The sequence below is a fragment of the Rasamsonia byssochlamydoides genome (genome assembly GCF_041956645.1).
Source record: "Rasamsonia byssochlamydoides strain NRRL 3658 unplaced genomic scaffold VTN77scaffold_37, whole genome shotgun sequence".
In the NCBI taxonomy this organism is placed as follows: domain Eukaryota; kingdom Fungi; phylum Ascomycota; class Eurotiomycetes; order Eurotiales; family Trichocomaceae; genus Rasamsonia; species Rasamsonia byssochlamydoides.
In genome coordinates, this window is record NW_027192420.1 from 136,583 (window position 1) to 150,976 (window position 14,394).

General features: G+C 49.3%; 6 protein-coding genes across 6 annotated transcripts; 2 read left to right on the top strand and 4 right to left on the bottom strand.

The window, feature by feature from the left end:
* Window positions 1-39: 39 nt before the first annotated feature.
* VTN77DRAFT_5129 (uncharacterized protein) lies at window positions 40-1,991 on the bottom strand (the record flags this gene model as incomplete). Its single annotated transcript, XM_069421264.1, has 2 exons — window positions 40-1,089; window positions 1,167-1,991. 2 exons carry the CDS (start codon window positions 1,989-1,991, stop codon window positions 40-42), a joined length of 1,875 nt encoding a protein of 624 aa, XP_069277123.1.
* Window positions 1,992-3,882: 1,891 nt separating this feature from the next.
* On the bottom strand, window positions 3,883-5,617 carry VTN77DRAFT_5130 (uncharacterized protein; the record flags this gene model as incomplete). The annotated part of the gene is made up of 6 exons (XM_069421266.1): window positions 3,883-3,913; window positions 4,130-4,194; window positions 4,428-4,734; window positions 4,813-4,906; window positions 4,964-5,003; window positions 5,078-5,617. The coding sequence occupies 6 exons, from the start codon at window positions 5,615-5,617 to the stop codon at window positions 3,883-3,885; spliced, it is 1,077 nt and encodes a 358-aa protein (XP_069277124.1).
* A 1,889-nt stretch (window positions 5,618-7,506) lies between these two features.
* On the bottom strand, window positions 7,507-8,409 carry VTN77DRAFT_5131 (uncharacterized protein; the record flags this gene model as incomplete). The annotated part of the gene is made up of 4 exons (XM_069421267.1): window positions 7,507-7,529; window positions 7,587-7,809; window positions 7,868-8,322; window positions 8,379-8,409. 4 exons carry the CDS (start codon window positions 8,407-8,409, stop codon window positions 7,507-7,509), a joined length of 732 nt encoding a protein of 243 aa, XP_069277125.1.
* Window positions 8,410-8,642: 233 nt separating this feature from the next.
* Window positions 8,643-10,456, top strand: VTN77DRAFT_5132 (uncharacterized protein; the record flags this gene model as incomplete). Its single annotated transcript, XM_069421268.1, has 3 exons — window positions 8,643-9,062; window positions 9,115-9,326; window positions 9,388-10,456. The coding sequence occupies 3 exons, from the start codon at window positions 8,643-8,645 to the stop codon at window positions 10,454-10,456; spliced, it is 1,701 nt and encodes a 566-aa protein (XP_069277126.1).
* Window positions 10,457-11,038: 582 nt separating this feature from the next.
* On the bottom strand, window positions 11,039-13,473 carry VTN77DRAFT_5133 (uncharacterized protein; the record flags this gene model as incomplete). Its single annotated transcript, XM_069421269.1, has 3 exons — window positions 11,039-11,166; window positions 11,234-11,864; window positions 13,396-13,473. 3 exons carry the CDS (start codon window positions 13,471-13,473, stop codon window positions 11,039-11,041), a joined length of 837 nt encoding a protein of 278 aa, XP_069277127.1.
* Window positions 13,474-13,556: 83 nt separating this feature from the next.
* VTN77DRAFT_5134 (uncharacterized protein) lies at window positions 13,557-14,352 on the top strand (the record flags this gene model as incomplete). Its single annotated transcript, XM_069421270.1, has 2 exons — window positions 13,557-13,697; window positions 13,771-14,352. The coding sequence occupies 2 exons, from the start codon at window positions 13,557-13,559 to the stop codon at window positions 14,350-14,352; spliced, it is 723 nt and encodes a 240-aa protein (XP_069277128.1).
* Window positions 14,353-14,394: the final 42 nt, after the last annotated feature.

Here is a 14,394-nt window from a genome sequence, read left to right on the forward strand (position 1 = left end):
TGCTATATTCAGGCTTAACTATCCACGATCAGGACATTTTCAAGTGGATGCCTCAGGTGCAGCGGTCACAGCAGCTTCAGCAGGCGTGGCTTCAGCAGGTGCAGTTTCAACAGGTGCAGAGTCAGCGGGCGCGGCTTCCGCAGGACCGGCTTCAGCAGCAGGTTGTTCAGCGGGCGCGGATTCAGTAGCTTCAGCAGAAGGTTTAGCAGGCGCAGATTTAGCAGGTTCAGCTGCAGCCCCGTTGACTGCCGGGGCTGCCACCTCAGCGTACTCTGAAGCCACCATGCCGTACTGTCCACCAGCACCCGCCCAGATCAGCTTCTTGTCGCGAACCGACTTCGAGTCCATCAGCGTCGCCACTGTGATATCCTCATCGGTCGGCTGCCCCGTCTGATACGACGAATTGAACCCCCAGCTGTAAGCCTTGCCATCCTTGGTGATGGCGATGGCGTGTTCGGTACCAAACGCGGCAGTGGCGGTGTCAAAGTTCGACACGCGTGTAGCGACGGTCAGAATACGCGGTTTCCCACGTTCATCAAAGATCACGTCGTCTTCCGGGAGATCCTTCGGGTCGATTCCAATAGCATGGTTGTCGATCCGGCCCCAGACGAGACACTCGCCTTGCTCGGTGACCGCGATGCTGTTGAAATTACCACCGTCAATGCGGACAATCTTGCCGCGGCCTTTCAGACTGGTTACCACTGCTGGCTTCAGGATGGTTGCTTCACTCTCTCCTGCCTTTGAAGGAATTCCGGTCTGCCCATAGTTGTTCAAGCCCCAGCTGTAGACCGTGCCGTTCTTGTCGATCGCAAACGCGTGATCCGGTCCAGAAGCAATATCAACAATTCCCCGGCGCAGCCCAACTCTCTGGGGCACAAGCGCATGCAACTTCTTACGCCGCTCCACGACACGCCGTGCCAGTTGATCTTGCTCCCCAGAGCCCCAGGTGTAGACTGTACCGTCGGACAAGAGCGCAACGACATGGTTGCTTCCAGCGACGATCTTCGTCACGTTCTCGAGCTCGGGAATCAAAGTCGGTCGTCGTTGGATTTCGACGTCCGGGGAAAATCCAAAGACGCCGTTGCTTCCCTGTGTAGACAGATTTAGTTATCCGCCCGGAATAAGCAGGGTTAATAGTTGATAAGCAGGATTAACGGCCGACTTACTCGGAAAGTTCCCCAGCCGTAGACTTTCCCGTCGTCTGTAAGAGCAAAGGAGGCACTGTCCGCTGCTGCGACCTGTGTAAAAACCGTGCCAGGCTCCACACCAGACAGATCAATGACACTGGGTGTGGCTTCCCGCGGGTTGACTTCGATTTCGGCGTCTTCGTCGCCCGAGTCTTCCTCGCCTGCCTTGTCGATATCAACCAGTTTACCCTCCCATTGAGTGTCTCTTCCCAGCGCGCCCTGGTCGTTGACACCCCAGGTGAGGATCTTGTTGTCGTGGGTCAGAGCCACGCAGTGCATTCCGCCGGTCGAGATCTGAACGACCCCGGCGTCCGCGAGGATTGAGTTGAGCTTGGGCCGCGGGCACTCCGCCTTCTTGAACGTGTCACCCAGCCCAAGCTCGCCATTACTGTTCGATCCGAAGACGAACACATCCAGGCGCGTGGAGGGAGCATGGTTCAGGATTACTTTCTCCTTCTTGGGCTTTTTCGCCGGGGGTGGTGGTGGCGCGACGCGCGCATCAACATTGCGTTTACGTCGCTTGGTGCCAGGCTCTTCCTCCGGCTCAGCTTCTGCCTTCCGCTTCACGCCAGTATTCGCCTTGACTGGCTGTAATGGCTTCTTCGGCGCCTTACTTTTCGCGCCGGGAGTCCGTCCGCGCGGCTTGGTTGGCTTCGCGATGGGCTTCGCGGTGGGCTTCGCGGTGGGCTTCGCGGTGGGCTTCGCGGTGGGCTTTGCTTTGGGCTTCGCGTTGGTCGGCGCGGCTGCAGAGGCAGCGCGTGGTCGGCGTGCGCGAGTTGCAGCAGCTGCAGCTTTGGGAGGCATGAGGATGGAAAAATTATACTCTGATGGATTGAATAAGAAATGTTCGTGGATAAGAAAATACTAAATCAAACCCAATGGGGCGGTGATGATGGGGATGGAGGGTGAGAAAGAGTCGGGGAGGACGGAACTTGATGTCATCCAAAAAAAATGTAAACATGGCCCGGACTAAGCCGCAAACGCGGTCGCTACGGAGGACTTTCCGAGCTGCGATGCCTCGACACAATCGAGTATTGGCAATTTTCTACTACAGAAAAATGTTTTATGATATAGCCGCTTGAAATAGTCAGAATAGGAACTGAAATTCATATTTCTGGTCCTTTGACGAGGGTTTTTGGCATCCAGCTGAATAATCTCCTTGTTCCGGTGTTCCCCCTTTACCAAAATCCAACACTTGCAGATCTGCAGACCCTGCAGATCCAGAGTTGAAGCTGAGAGCACTACCTGTCATAAGTGAAGACGAAATTTTTACAGAAAGGGGATTACTTTGCAGTCTTTCACATATTGGTGGATTTTGTAGTGGACATGCTACACACCATGCTGATCGTGTAAGGTAGAAATTATATATAATGGTCGTCCCTCGGACAGCCTGTCGGTGTACAGCGCCTCGAGAGCAACCACGCAGTTCTGAGAGCTTTGATGGTCGTACGAAAGGGAGAAGAGTGGGAACTGAGTATAAAGAAGAGTTACAGGCCTCAGGAACTTTCATGAATCTACATGGAATGTGACTATTGCGAAGCACATTCTTGTTTCCTAAGAAACAACTTCATTTCATGACACCATTCTAACGACCAATTAATCATGATTCATCAAAAAAGGAAGACGTCAAATATTCGCTCAGATCAGAATTCATGGTAGTAGCAGCGAAAGTACCGAATCGAGATGCAGCAACAATCCACTCGTCCCCTTTATTATAATGGAAAAGGGATTGATTTCCGGTGGAAATCGCTTAATCAGAACAAATTGATACTAATGTTATTACACCAAATTCATGAAATCTGCCCGTCCACTCCATATTAATTAGCGAGAGATATATAAATTGGCAAAGGGATTGCATATTGGTAAGGGATTATATATTAGTGATGGAGAGGCGTATTACTAAGGGATATGAGGAGAATTATGGCAAAAAAAAAATATGGAAAGGAATGTAGGTAGGAAGGCCATCTGGAAAGGAGATAATAAAAATCTATAATATACAGTAGGTAGGCCACAAGTCCCTGGCATAGGACAGGTATCTCTCTCTCGCTCTCTCTCTTTTTTTTTTTCCTACGCAACAAAACATCGCATCTCAGGCAATTCCAAAAGCCAGAAGACGGACAAACCGCCCTGATTACTACACTACAGCAAACAACAGACTGGATGCAAATATGTATATAGTGGGTATCAACTTCACATAGAGTGAAATCAACTAGATCAAAGTGCATACTGTACATACATACAGAGAAAGATACACGGAAACTATCAGAAGACAACAGAACAAGCTGCAGGAGAATGGAAAAGGTATCAACCGGTTGTGACAGGCATCAGAGCAGTATCAAGCGGAATGAACAAGGCAGCTGCGTTCGGCAACAGCACGTCTAAAAGTATTTCCACCTCTAAGCGAAAGCAACCTTGCCTTCCGGGCGCAACGTTCATATCCTTCGTAAATGTTTGACGCCATATACTTGGAGAGAAATGAGGCGACGTCGGGTATCGATGAGGCTCAGATTCCATGGGCGAACACGAGGCTCAATACTCGGTAACATAGGGCAAAATCTCTAAAGAAATCCAGGCTGCTCATCTGACATCCCTGATCATATGTACATGTCTGACTTGGGTAAGGCATGGGGTCTATCGGTCGACTGGACGATCGAGATGAACAGGACAGGTGGGGCCGTATCGGAGGTTTCATAATTTACTTGGGATTGTATTTCTCTTTCCATATCCTGAACGTTCATATGTCAGCGATCGAACTCATCATATATAGCCAAGGTTGGATGGTTGAGGGGTTGCGGGGTTGAACAAGGATGTGCAAGGCTGAGCGCGGCGGGAGTGCACGACAGCCTATCAAGCCCATCACCCGCATGACATTCGAGACGCGTCATGAGCCAATACCGCAGAGAACAGCCACAATCACGGGAGAAACAAGGAAAAGAACGTACCAGGAGTTGCCCAACGTCTTATTGCCGTGCTGCTCCGCAAGCCGGTAATACTTGGCGGCCATGAACTAAGAGAGCGGGAGTTAGTCACTTGCGTTTGCATCGAGTGAGGCTGAAATTGAAAATGAGACGAATATCGGTGCCCAACGACCAAATGCAAGAATTTAATCCTGCTCAGGAGATAATCCAAATGACGGACTATCTGTCAGGAACACACGAATAGGATGGTTGATGACTTGAAGCAGCTCAGGAAGCTTGGCTCCTCGTCCAGGAACCACAGTCGTAGGAGAGAATGAAATACCTTATCTTTCTTGCCTCCGAATCCCTCCAGATAGCACCACGCAATCTCGTTCATGGCGTCGGTATCTCCAAGATTAGCCGCGGTCTCGTAGTACTGTCTCGCAGCAACCGGATCTTTCTTGACACCCCAGCCGTTTCGAAAGCAATTGGCCAACTCGAAAATCGCCAGAACGAGTTCACCCTTGGCAGCACCGCCTTTCTTCATGCCTGCTTGAAGCGCTTCTGCCTCGACAGAAGCCGAATTTGATGCCGCGGCAGAAAGATAGGTAACCGCTTTGGCAGGGTCTGGCGTGCATCCCCAACCGTGCCTATCACAAATAACATATTATGAGCCGTTTGCCTGCGACCGGTGAAATCTCCACGCAAGCGAATTATGCCCAACTCACCTCAGAGCGAGTCCATACAGCACCTGACCCAGGGCGTTGTTCGCACCGTTGGGATCCGCAAGGACGCCAAACATTTGGGTTGACCTTTCAAGCTCTGTAGAAGAACGTGTCAACATGCTGAGTCGATTCTTTTGTAATTGCCATTTCTCACCTCCAGCCTCATGTAGACGAATGGCCTCCTGGATGGTAACCTGCGCCGACGTGAGTTCAATTGCCTGTAACGCATAAAGAGATGGATCTGCAATCAGCACCGTCAGGTACTTACATCTCCTTCTGGATCGCTCACTCTCGAGTTGCTGCGACTCCTCGATCGTCGTTGTTCAGGTGTTCCTACCTCAAGTCTACCTCGAGGACTCAAAGGGCTAGTGGGCGATGCCAAACGTGGGTCTCCTTGGATCAATGTTGTCGCCCTCTTCTCCCATTGCGCCTCTCTTTCTTCGGGGTCGCCATTCTCAGTCTCAATCGGCGGCAGGTCTGAGGGTATATTCAAGGAGATGGAGCTGCTGCTTCGTGGACTTTGCCGATCAACGTGGAGCAGATTGGAGATTAGTCCCTCGCCCTTTTCTCTGGTTGGTGACACCCCAGGTGAATGAGGATGTCGGTGGAGGAACGATCCGCGTCTGCGCGAGGAAGACGAAGACTGCTCGCGGCGATCATCGTCGAAGATAGGCGGACTGATGGCCTCTTCGGTATGCGTATCAGAACGGATAAATCTGATCTCTTGCGCAGAGTACGTGGAAGAAGGAGGTTGCCCACTTCGATCGTCGAGCTTGTCCTTCTTCTGAAGGATACCCTTTAATAGCATGGAGGGCGGTCAAGCGCGGGGGCTTTCTGTGGGGATATCGGCGGTGCGTGACGTAGTGGCTTTGCGATAGTGAGGAATGCAACGAACTAAGGATTCTGTACACAAATTCTTGACAAATTCTGAAGCTGATAAAGGATTTATGATATTATATGAGAAAGAAATAAATATAGACCTGCGCGACCAAGACAGCGCTTTGCAGTGGCTGTGAAGGCATTAAATTCAGCTGGCTTTGCTGAACCCCAGCCTGAATGTGAGCAGCGGCTGGGCAGTGCTCTTGGCTGCGGATGAACGACCCATGGCTCATTCAATAACCGCTACAAGCATGTAAGAATTAATAGGAGGTTGTCCATGAGTGGAGAAATTTCTTTCACAAAGCGTACCTGAATCCGGAAGTAGATCGGCCAAGGGTTGTTTTGGATATTTTACAAGGGGAGATATGGGAGCCCCTCTACGGAGTAGTAGATGCAGATCAGAACAGCCAGTCGAGGCCCAGGGCCTTCCTTATCCAGTCCATCATAGCACCCTTAGAGTGATCATCTCCTTCTCTTTAGAAAGGGAATTACCCTTAAGAGTAATACTACCGATGCTTCTACCCTCTTATTGCTCCTTTATAATATATTTTAGCTAAGGGATATTTCTTATTAATCAGGTATAACAATAGGATAAAAGAAGGATCAATCTATCTACCTAATTCCTTACCCCCCTACTATCCTTCTTAAATGATATTGTGACTAGGTAGTATCTATGAGGCCTTGATTTTTTTTTGTAAAACGAGGACCTGTGAATTACGCGATCCGGTTAGCTTTGCCCCTTCAGGGATGGTTCGCTTTGTACGCCCGCCCGTAACACCGCCCGTCCATCGCTATGGTATATAAGACTGCGACCTCTCGCTGTTCTAACCATCCTTCTTTCCAACTCTTCATTCTAAACTGAGGGACGAGAGGACTAGGGACGAAAAGGATGAAAGGACGTGGGGCACAGGAGGGAGCGCCAATCCGCTAAGCCGAAACTGGTCCGAATGCGCCCAGCCTACCTTTACGAGCCCCGGCATCATGTCGAATTTCCATTTGCTGCGGCGGTGCCGGATCCGGCAGCCGTGCATCGCCCGTTCGAGTCTGGCGCAACCTGATTGGGCTAATCTCGGCGTCCGTCTCAGCCAAGCAAGACATCAATAGCTTTGTCATTAATTCTTATTAGATAGGTAGATCAAAATAGGTGGAATAATGAAAAACTCGAGAACATTCGTTATTGGTGACTTAGTGCTTGCCTCATAACAATAGGCATCTAGGAAGCAATATCATAGTTGAATCAGAAAAGGGGGAGTTGCTTCTTGATTTGTCAGAAACAGCGACCAGGTCGAGGGGTTGATTCGATCGTAAAGAGCTCATATTGGCTTCATCATGTAAATAAAAAAAATGATATCCTTGGCTGGGGCTATACGACATTGATTGCGGTCAGCTTCAGGTGTTCTGCGTGTTACTGTTCCTCGTGGACTTTGGGTCCAATGAAGGGAAACTTTGCCGGAGATAATTAGCCAAATTCTGGAAACATTCCTCCTCTGGACATCCAGGACGTAATTTACAAAGCGTTATCCAAGGGCTAGTGTCTTATATCTTGGTGTCTAAACAATGCCCTCAGTGAACATTGTATGTAAAATCAGCAAGGGAGCAATAAAAGCTCTGATGCTCCAGCTTGAACCATCAGCAATAATATACAACATCAAGACCATTCATTCGCCTTTCTGAGGGTCGATATTCTACAAAAGGAACATAGTGAACGGTGGACGTAGTTGGAAAGTAATCATAGATTCGAAAGTCTAGAGTGTATCACAAAGCGAACAGCTCTTGGATTTTGTACATGGCAAGGAAAGGATATGAGGTTGCAACCATTTACTGGGACTTGGACACGATCCCTGGAGAATCGCAGTCAGATTTGAATTTGGAAAAGAACCTCAGGATCCATGACTTACTTTCCACGTCAGCAACGCTCTGTTGCAGAATCTGCTGGAGAACCTTGGGGTTCTTGAGTTCCTCCTGGATCTTGCTGATGACAGCCTCAGCAAGCTCACGCTGCTCGCGCTGCCTGACCTGTCCCTCATAGCGCACCCACGAGTCAAGAACCTGCTTAGCCTCCGCGGCCAGGGCAGTTCGCTGCTCCAGCTCATAGGCCTGGGCCTCGAGCTTGGCGGTTTCCTAATAATTGGGTCGTCAACAAAGCGTCCGCATGCCAGTTGTTATGAAGAGTTCCCACCTTGGAAACCTCGAACAGCTGCTTGGTGATCTCAACAACGCCGCTCAGCTGCTGAACATTCTCAATGCGCTGCTTGACGGCGTTGGTGTGGTCGGCACGAGCAGCATTCAGGATGTCCTTGTACTTCTGAACCTGGCCCTCAGCCCATTGCTTGTACAAGGGACCACCGTACTTGGCGACAGCGGTGAAGACGCTGAGCAGACAGAAAGCGGCAACGGTTTCCTCGTTCAGCACATAGAGCTCGTTGCTGATCGCAGCAATCGAGAGACCGGCACCGGCGGAAAGGATTGCAGTCTTGGAGATGAGCGAGTTGCCGGGCAGGGAGTCGAGAATAGACTGAGCCTTCTTTTTTGGGTCCTCGGCCGGGACATTGGAAGCCGATCGAGTCGCCGTCAGGTTGGCGGTGATAGTAGGGATGTTGCGGGTAACGAGGGCCGGCCGCACACGGGTAGCGCCTGATTTCCAGTCAGAAAACAATCAATTGGTTCGTCCACAGGTGCGGAAGACATACCGATGGCGCTCTTAGCCAAACGCGAAGCCATTGTTGCGATTGTGAAATCGAAGTGCTGTGAGAGGGGAACGGAAGTGACGAGAAGAGGTCGGATGGGAGTTTGGGTGGTGCAGAAGACGCTAGCCTGAAGTGGAAAGGCGGACTGTGAGTCGGAAAAACAGTAGCCGCGGGATATCTAAAATTTACAATTTGAGGCAGCGGGGAGAGAATAATCTTATCGAGAACCCCGACGGAGAATTTCCCTGGTAATTGAAACAGATAGTCATGCCAGGCGTGATGGAGCCAAATCAAGTTTCAAAGAAACGAAAGAAGTCCTCGAAAGAGGCGGTCGAACAGGCTGTTCCGTCCTCAAAGCGCCGAGCTGTTGCGAGCGACCAGACCGAAGATGATCAGGCAAAGATTGAGGAATTAGAAGCTCAGATCGCCGAGTCGCGAAAATACTACAACAATATTGCGACTTTAATATCGATGCTCAATGTCGGCGACTCCTCGAGAAAGCCAAATCTCGCTGTTGCGGTGTCCCTCTGTCGCGTGTTCTGCAGGCTCATCGCTGGTGGAAATCTCAAAGAACCGAATCGGGCGACAGAGCAAGAGAAGATCATTGTGGCCTGGTTGAAGGAGAGGTGTCAAGAATACCAGAAAGCTCTTTTGGAGATCATTCGTGAAGGCGACCCTTCTTCTCAGGTTCGTACATTAGCGGTATCCCGTGAAATGACTAGAGACTGATTCCTTTCAGATCACTGCCTTCACTTTGTGTATGCGTATAATCAGTGCACGCGCCACGCATTTGCCCGGGTCCGAGACGCAAGTTTGGTCAACGGGTTTCTTTAAGGGTGTTTTTGAGGCTCTGGTCGAAACCGAGGACGGAGATGCGCTGCGATCAGAATTTGTTGAGAAGTTTCTCAAAGAATATGAGGACGTTCGATATTACACCTGCCTACAAATATCGTATGTTCCAGACCACTCCAAAAGATGTGTTATCTGTCTCCCAAACTGACAGCCACTATAGTACATATGCCGCCGCAGAAAGGCCCTCTGAGGTTCTCGATAGGTTAATTTCGATTCTCTCTCAATGCGACTCCGTTCCTCGACCCGAACATGAGTTCACAAACTTCTATGTCAAGCCGGAGAAGAAGGAGAACGGCCAGAAGAACCCGCTCTTGTCAGTCAATGCACACAAGAAGCGTGTACAGGATGCATGGCTGGCAGTTCTACGAAATAGCCTCTCTGAGACCCAGAGAAAATCTCTCCTTCGCATCATGTCTCACACTATCGCGCCTTGGTTCAACCGAGCCGAACTGTTGATGGACTTCTTAACTGACTCATACAATGTTGGCGGCTCGACTTCTCTCCTCGCTTTGTCCGGTCTCTTCTATCTCATCCAGGAAAAGAACCTGGATTACCCACAGTTTTACACAAAACTCTACTCCCTCCTGGACTCTGATCTCCTGCACTCCAAACACCGCTCCAGGTTCTTCCGGTTGATGAATACTTTCCTCGCTTCGACGCACTTGCCTGCAACGCTGGTTGCCAGTTTCATCAAACGCCTGTCTCGCCTCGCTCTGAACGCCCCGCCCACGGCTATCGTTGCAATCGTCCCTTTCATCTACAATCTTCTCAAGAACCACCCAACCTGTACCTTTATGCTCCATCGCGTCATACGCGACGAGGAGTGGAAAGCCGAATTGGAAGCCGAAGGCATGGACGATCCATTTGATCCGGACGAGCCCGATCCAACCCTCACCGACGCGATTGAGAGCAGCCTGTGGGAGATCGAAACCCTTCAGTCACACTACCACCCGAACGTCGCCGCCATCGCGCGCATCATCTCCGAGCAGTTCACGAAGCCGGGTTACAACCTGGAGGACTTTCTGGACTACACCTACCAGGGTATGCTTCTGGCGGAGCTGGGCGCGGAGGAGAAACCGACGTTCAAGAAGGCGCCTGTCGTGGAATTCCAGATCCCGAAACGAATCTTTACGGACCGTCTGTTGGAGCAAGACAATGGGGAGGATACCGCGCCTGGCAGTTTGCTCAGGAAGCTATGGGATTTCTCGTCCCCGTCACTTTCATCTTAGTATTGATACTCATTTTGTATCATTGGTTCGGAACTATCCATAGTGAATTAGGTAGACATTGCGAATCGACGGAATCATTCTCATGCATTTACCTCTGTATCTCTTGCCATGACATTTTAATCTAATTAGGCAGAAACGTCAGAGAGAAGTTTTTTTTTTGTTCGTGCTTCATTATCTTCTACTTCTATCTAGATATACTTGATTATTGGTACGAGGTTATATAGATATTCTTCAGTTGAGGGAGACAAATGTTAGTAAGGGATATGGTGAGGATTATGGCGAGGATATAATACGGGTTAGGGCGTCCACCTGGAAAGTAAATGATGAATACTACCTAACCTCGTGAGCAGCATCAACAGACCCTAATACTTAGAGGTTTCGTTGGAGAGACGTGAGCGAGATAGCTGCCGATCTTAGACAGAGTATTAAGAGTATTCACGCATGTATGTACGTTGACTTTTAAGATTTCCAGGTTAGAGGGATATATAGTGAGCATTATGTCATGGCGAGGAAAGAATATAGGTAGGAAGTCCGCCCGGAAAGTAGATAATAAGAAAAAAGCATCAATTTCACTAAACAAATCTAAGGAGTGACTTCATCTCCATCTTTCGGCTGGCCGACGTGCCACCAACGGGATATACCCATAATCTGTTCCCACCCAGCCCACAACTCTGTCGCTATCGCGAAGCGGCCGGTTGTGCCATATTCCCCTTGTAACCGTCTGGTTAGATATTGAGAATCCGGTATAAAATACGGTACGGTTGGCTGCGAGGGAACCAATAGTGTTCAGTGTCTGCTCAGGTGGCCGGCTGTTGAATTGCGCCAGTGCTTCTGCTCTAGCATCGCCTGGATGGTAGTCGCAGTTCCAGTCCAAGGCAAAGGCAGCGCGCGTGAGCCCCTTAAACTGCTGGTCGTATAGCACAATAGAGGCGGAGAAGAGGCAGCTTCTCAGCTTTTGAAGGAGAGCTTTAGCTCGTGTTCTTCTCCGATGCGTGTGTGCAGCCGCGTCTACTTCGAGCCGGTTTAGCAATTGCGCGATCTCGGCCTCCGTCTCTGCAGCCAGAACGGAGGTCTGGGCCTGCCGCATCAGAGAATAAAGCTCCTTCGCCGTGTTTCGGAAAAGTGTGTCTATTCCAGAACGAGTAAGAGAGACCAGGGAGACAAAGGGACGAGCTGAGGAACGGATCCACGACCACTCCCAGTAGGCCACCAAATACGCAAAGCCTGCCCGAGATTTGCGTATGCGAGTGAGTTCAAGAGTCAGGATTAACGCGCGGTAGGCTTCCAGCGTCTGCAATGCGTCTTTGCGGGCTTTCGTGACAGCTTGGTCCCGGACGGGGGGTTCGATGTGTTGAATTTGGATAGATGTGCTACTGTCTTGGTGCGAATTCGAGTTGTCGATATTGTCCTTTGATCCGAACGTTAACGTTAGATATGTCTCGAGAATACATTGACGGTTCTTACCATATAAATGCTAGTATGGCGCAATTCAACGAGTGCTTTGACAGTTAAGAGGTGGACAGATATTATGTAGTTCTCAGCAAACTTCCAAAACGAGTGACAGAGTGAGTCAATAATGTAGAGTAATCAGAGTATATTCATTCAGAAAGATATTGGAAAGGCGTTGATGAAAGACGAAACAGCTGAAGTGTCACCTGGTTGTTAGACCAGATGACAACAACTCCAGGTCTGGGAAGGAACGGCTGGGACACTGCCTTCCTAGAAAACATCGACGTGCCTGTTCTATACTGGACTTTTGTACCTACATATCTTTGCCATATTTCTCATGTTAGGAGGTAGTATTTATCATATACTTTCCAGACGGGCTCCCTATCTATATTGCTTGCCATAATCCTCACCATATCCCTAATATCTGTCTCCCTTACTGAAGAATATCCCATGCTGATCTATACTTTCGTACCAACATACAGTCCCTTTGCCAATTTACCTAAGTATCCCTACCACCTTTTATGGAAACGTATCTAAAGTCTTGGTATGTCTCATTTTTCAGAGATCTGAACCTGGAGGCCGCCGCTGTCAAAAGTAAAAGTGTGTTGCAGATTCGGCCAAAAAGAGATGCCATAATACCTGCTTCTTAGCAAATCCGAACTGTGGCTTGCTAATAAAGTAACTCCAATACTCTGTCTAAGATCAACAGCTATCTTGCTCAAGTCTCTCTAGTAAAACCTCTAAGTACTAGGGTGTATTTACACTACTTATGAACTAAACTAAAAGCCCTATAAGCTATCAGGTATCGTATATATAGTCTATTTTCTAAATTTTATTAGGTGAACTAGGGCTTAAGACTCTTTAAGGGATTCAACTACTCAAGTTATATATATACTCTATCCTAACTAGACGTCTAGACCATTCTATCTTTGATTCTAGCTAATATGTGGCATCCTGATCATAGAAATGTACTATTGAGAGATATTGACCAATAACTGCTGCCTGTTTCCCGATTAGGCTGAGGCTGGATCTTCCACACCTTAGATAGGTACTTCTTCATCTCCTAGATAGCTCCAGTTCATCACTCAGTTCCTCAGGGTTCCTAGTTTTATTAGTCTGATCAATCAGGTGTCATATGCACTTTCCCGGAAAACGGAACTGGGGAATTTGAGTACCATGCAGAAGAGTAATTAATTGGAATGTAGCATTCGTCGGCAACCACCACAACAAACAGAGAGACAGACCTTGTGATCGTTGCAGGCATGCTGTCGCTAGTCCTTGTTAGGATAGCGGCCTGCTTGGAATTTTTCAGGGAACCCACTCATCTCCCAACTTTGTCAAGATTTCCTGTCGTAGTAAACATTCCGGAACCATTGAATCGATGGAAGTGGACGTGGCTCAAACCTTACCGCATACGAGGCTGAATTCCACGATGAATTGTCAGAATACAGTGCATGTCTCCCTGCTCTCCTTGGCCTACTTATTTGTACCTCTGCATCGCTCATCTTCCTTTTTTTGTTCTCTTTCTGGTTCTCGTGGGTGTCGTCGGCTCGTCGCTCGTTTCTCATCTTTTTTTTGGGATATTTCGTTCCCTACCGGTTATTACTTTTCGTCTCTCATTTAAAAGCAATTTCAACTTCAGATTGTGATAATGTCTGTCTTCAAGTCTCTGCTCGCCGGCACAACTCTGCTTGTTTGCGTGCTTGCCCAGGGAAATGTGGCCTTCACAGAGTGGCCTAGCAGTTTGACGCCCGGCATACCGGCTACTTTCAAGTGGACTGGTGGAAATGGGGTATGTTCTGACATCAGTCCCTTACTATTCGTGATTGTTGTATTTGGCTGACAGAGGTCTTGTTTCTAAACAGCCCGCCACAATCACCCTGGAAAGAGGCGACCCAAACGACCTGAAGGAGATCAAAGTCTTGACTGAGAATGGTCAAAATGGCGAGTTTACGTGGATTCCCACTGCAGACCTAGCAGATGGATCAGATTATGCTTTTCGGATCTCCCAGGATGGTCAGGTCAACTACTCGGGCCAGATCCAGGTCACTGGGGGCGACTCGAACCAGCGCAAGGACGAGACCAGTGCAACCGAGAGTGCAACTACCACTGCAACAAGCAGCGTTCATATCCCTAGCAACACGCCCACCACGACGCCTTCACCTTTCACCATGACGTCTTCAGCGTCCACCACGCCCAGCTCCTCTTCGGCATCGCAGCAGCCGTCATCCACCCAGCCATCGTCCACTCCTCAGAGCTCTTCCGCAGCCAGAACCAAGGCCAGTCCGACGTCTCATTCCGCCATGAGCACTCACTCCCGTGCTACGAGACCCACGTCAACGTCAACTACCAGTGCTTCGAAGAGTGTCCATACAGGCGCTGCCGGTCGTTATGCGACCCCATTGGGCTTGGTTCTGGGTGCCGCAGCAGCGGCGTTGTTCCTGTAATGATATCAATCTGTTCGTCGCATTTTGTCATGCGAAACACAT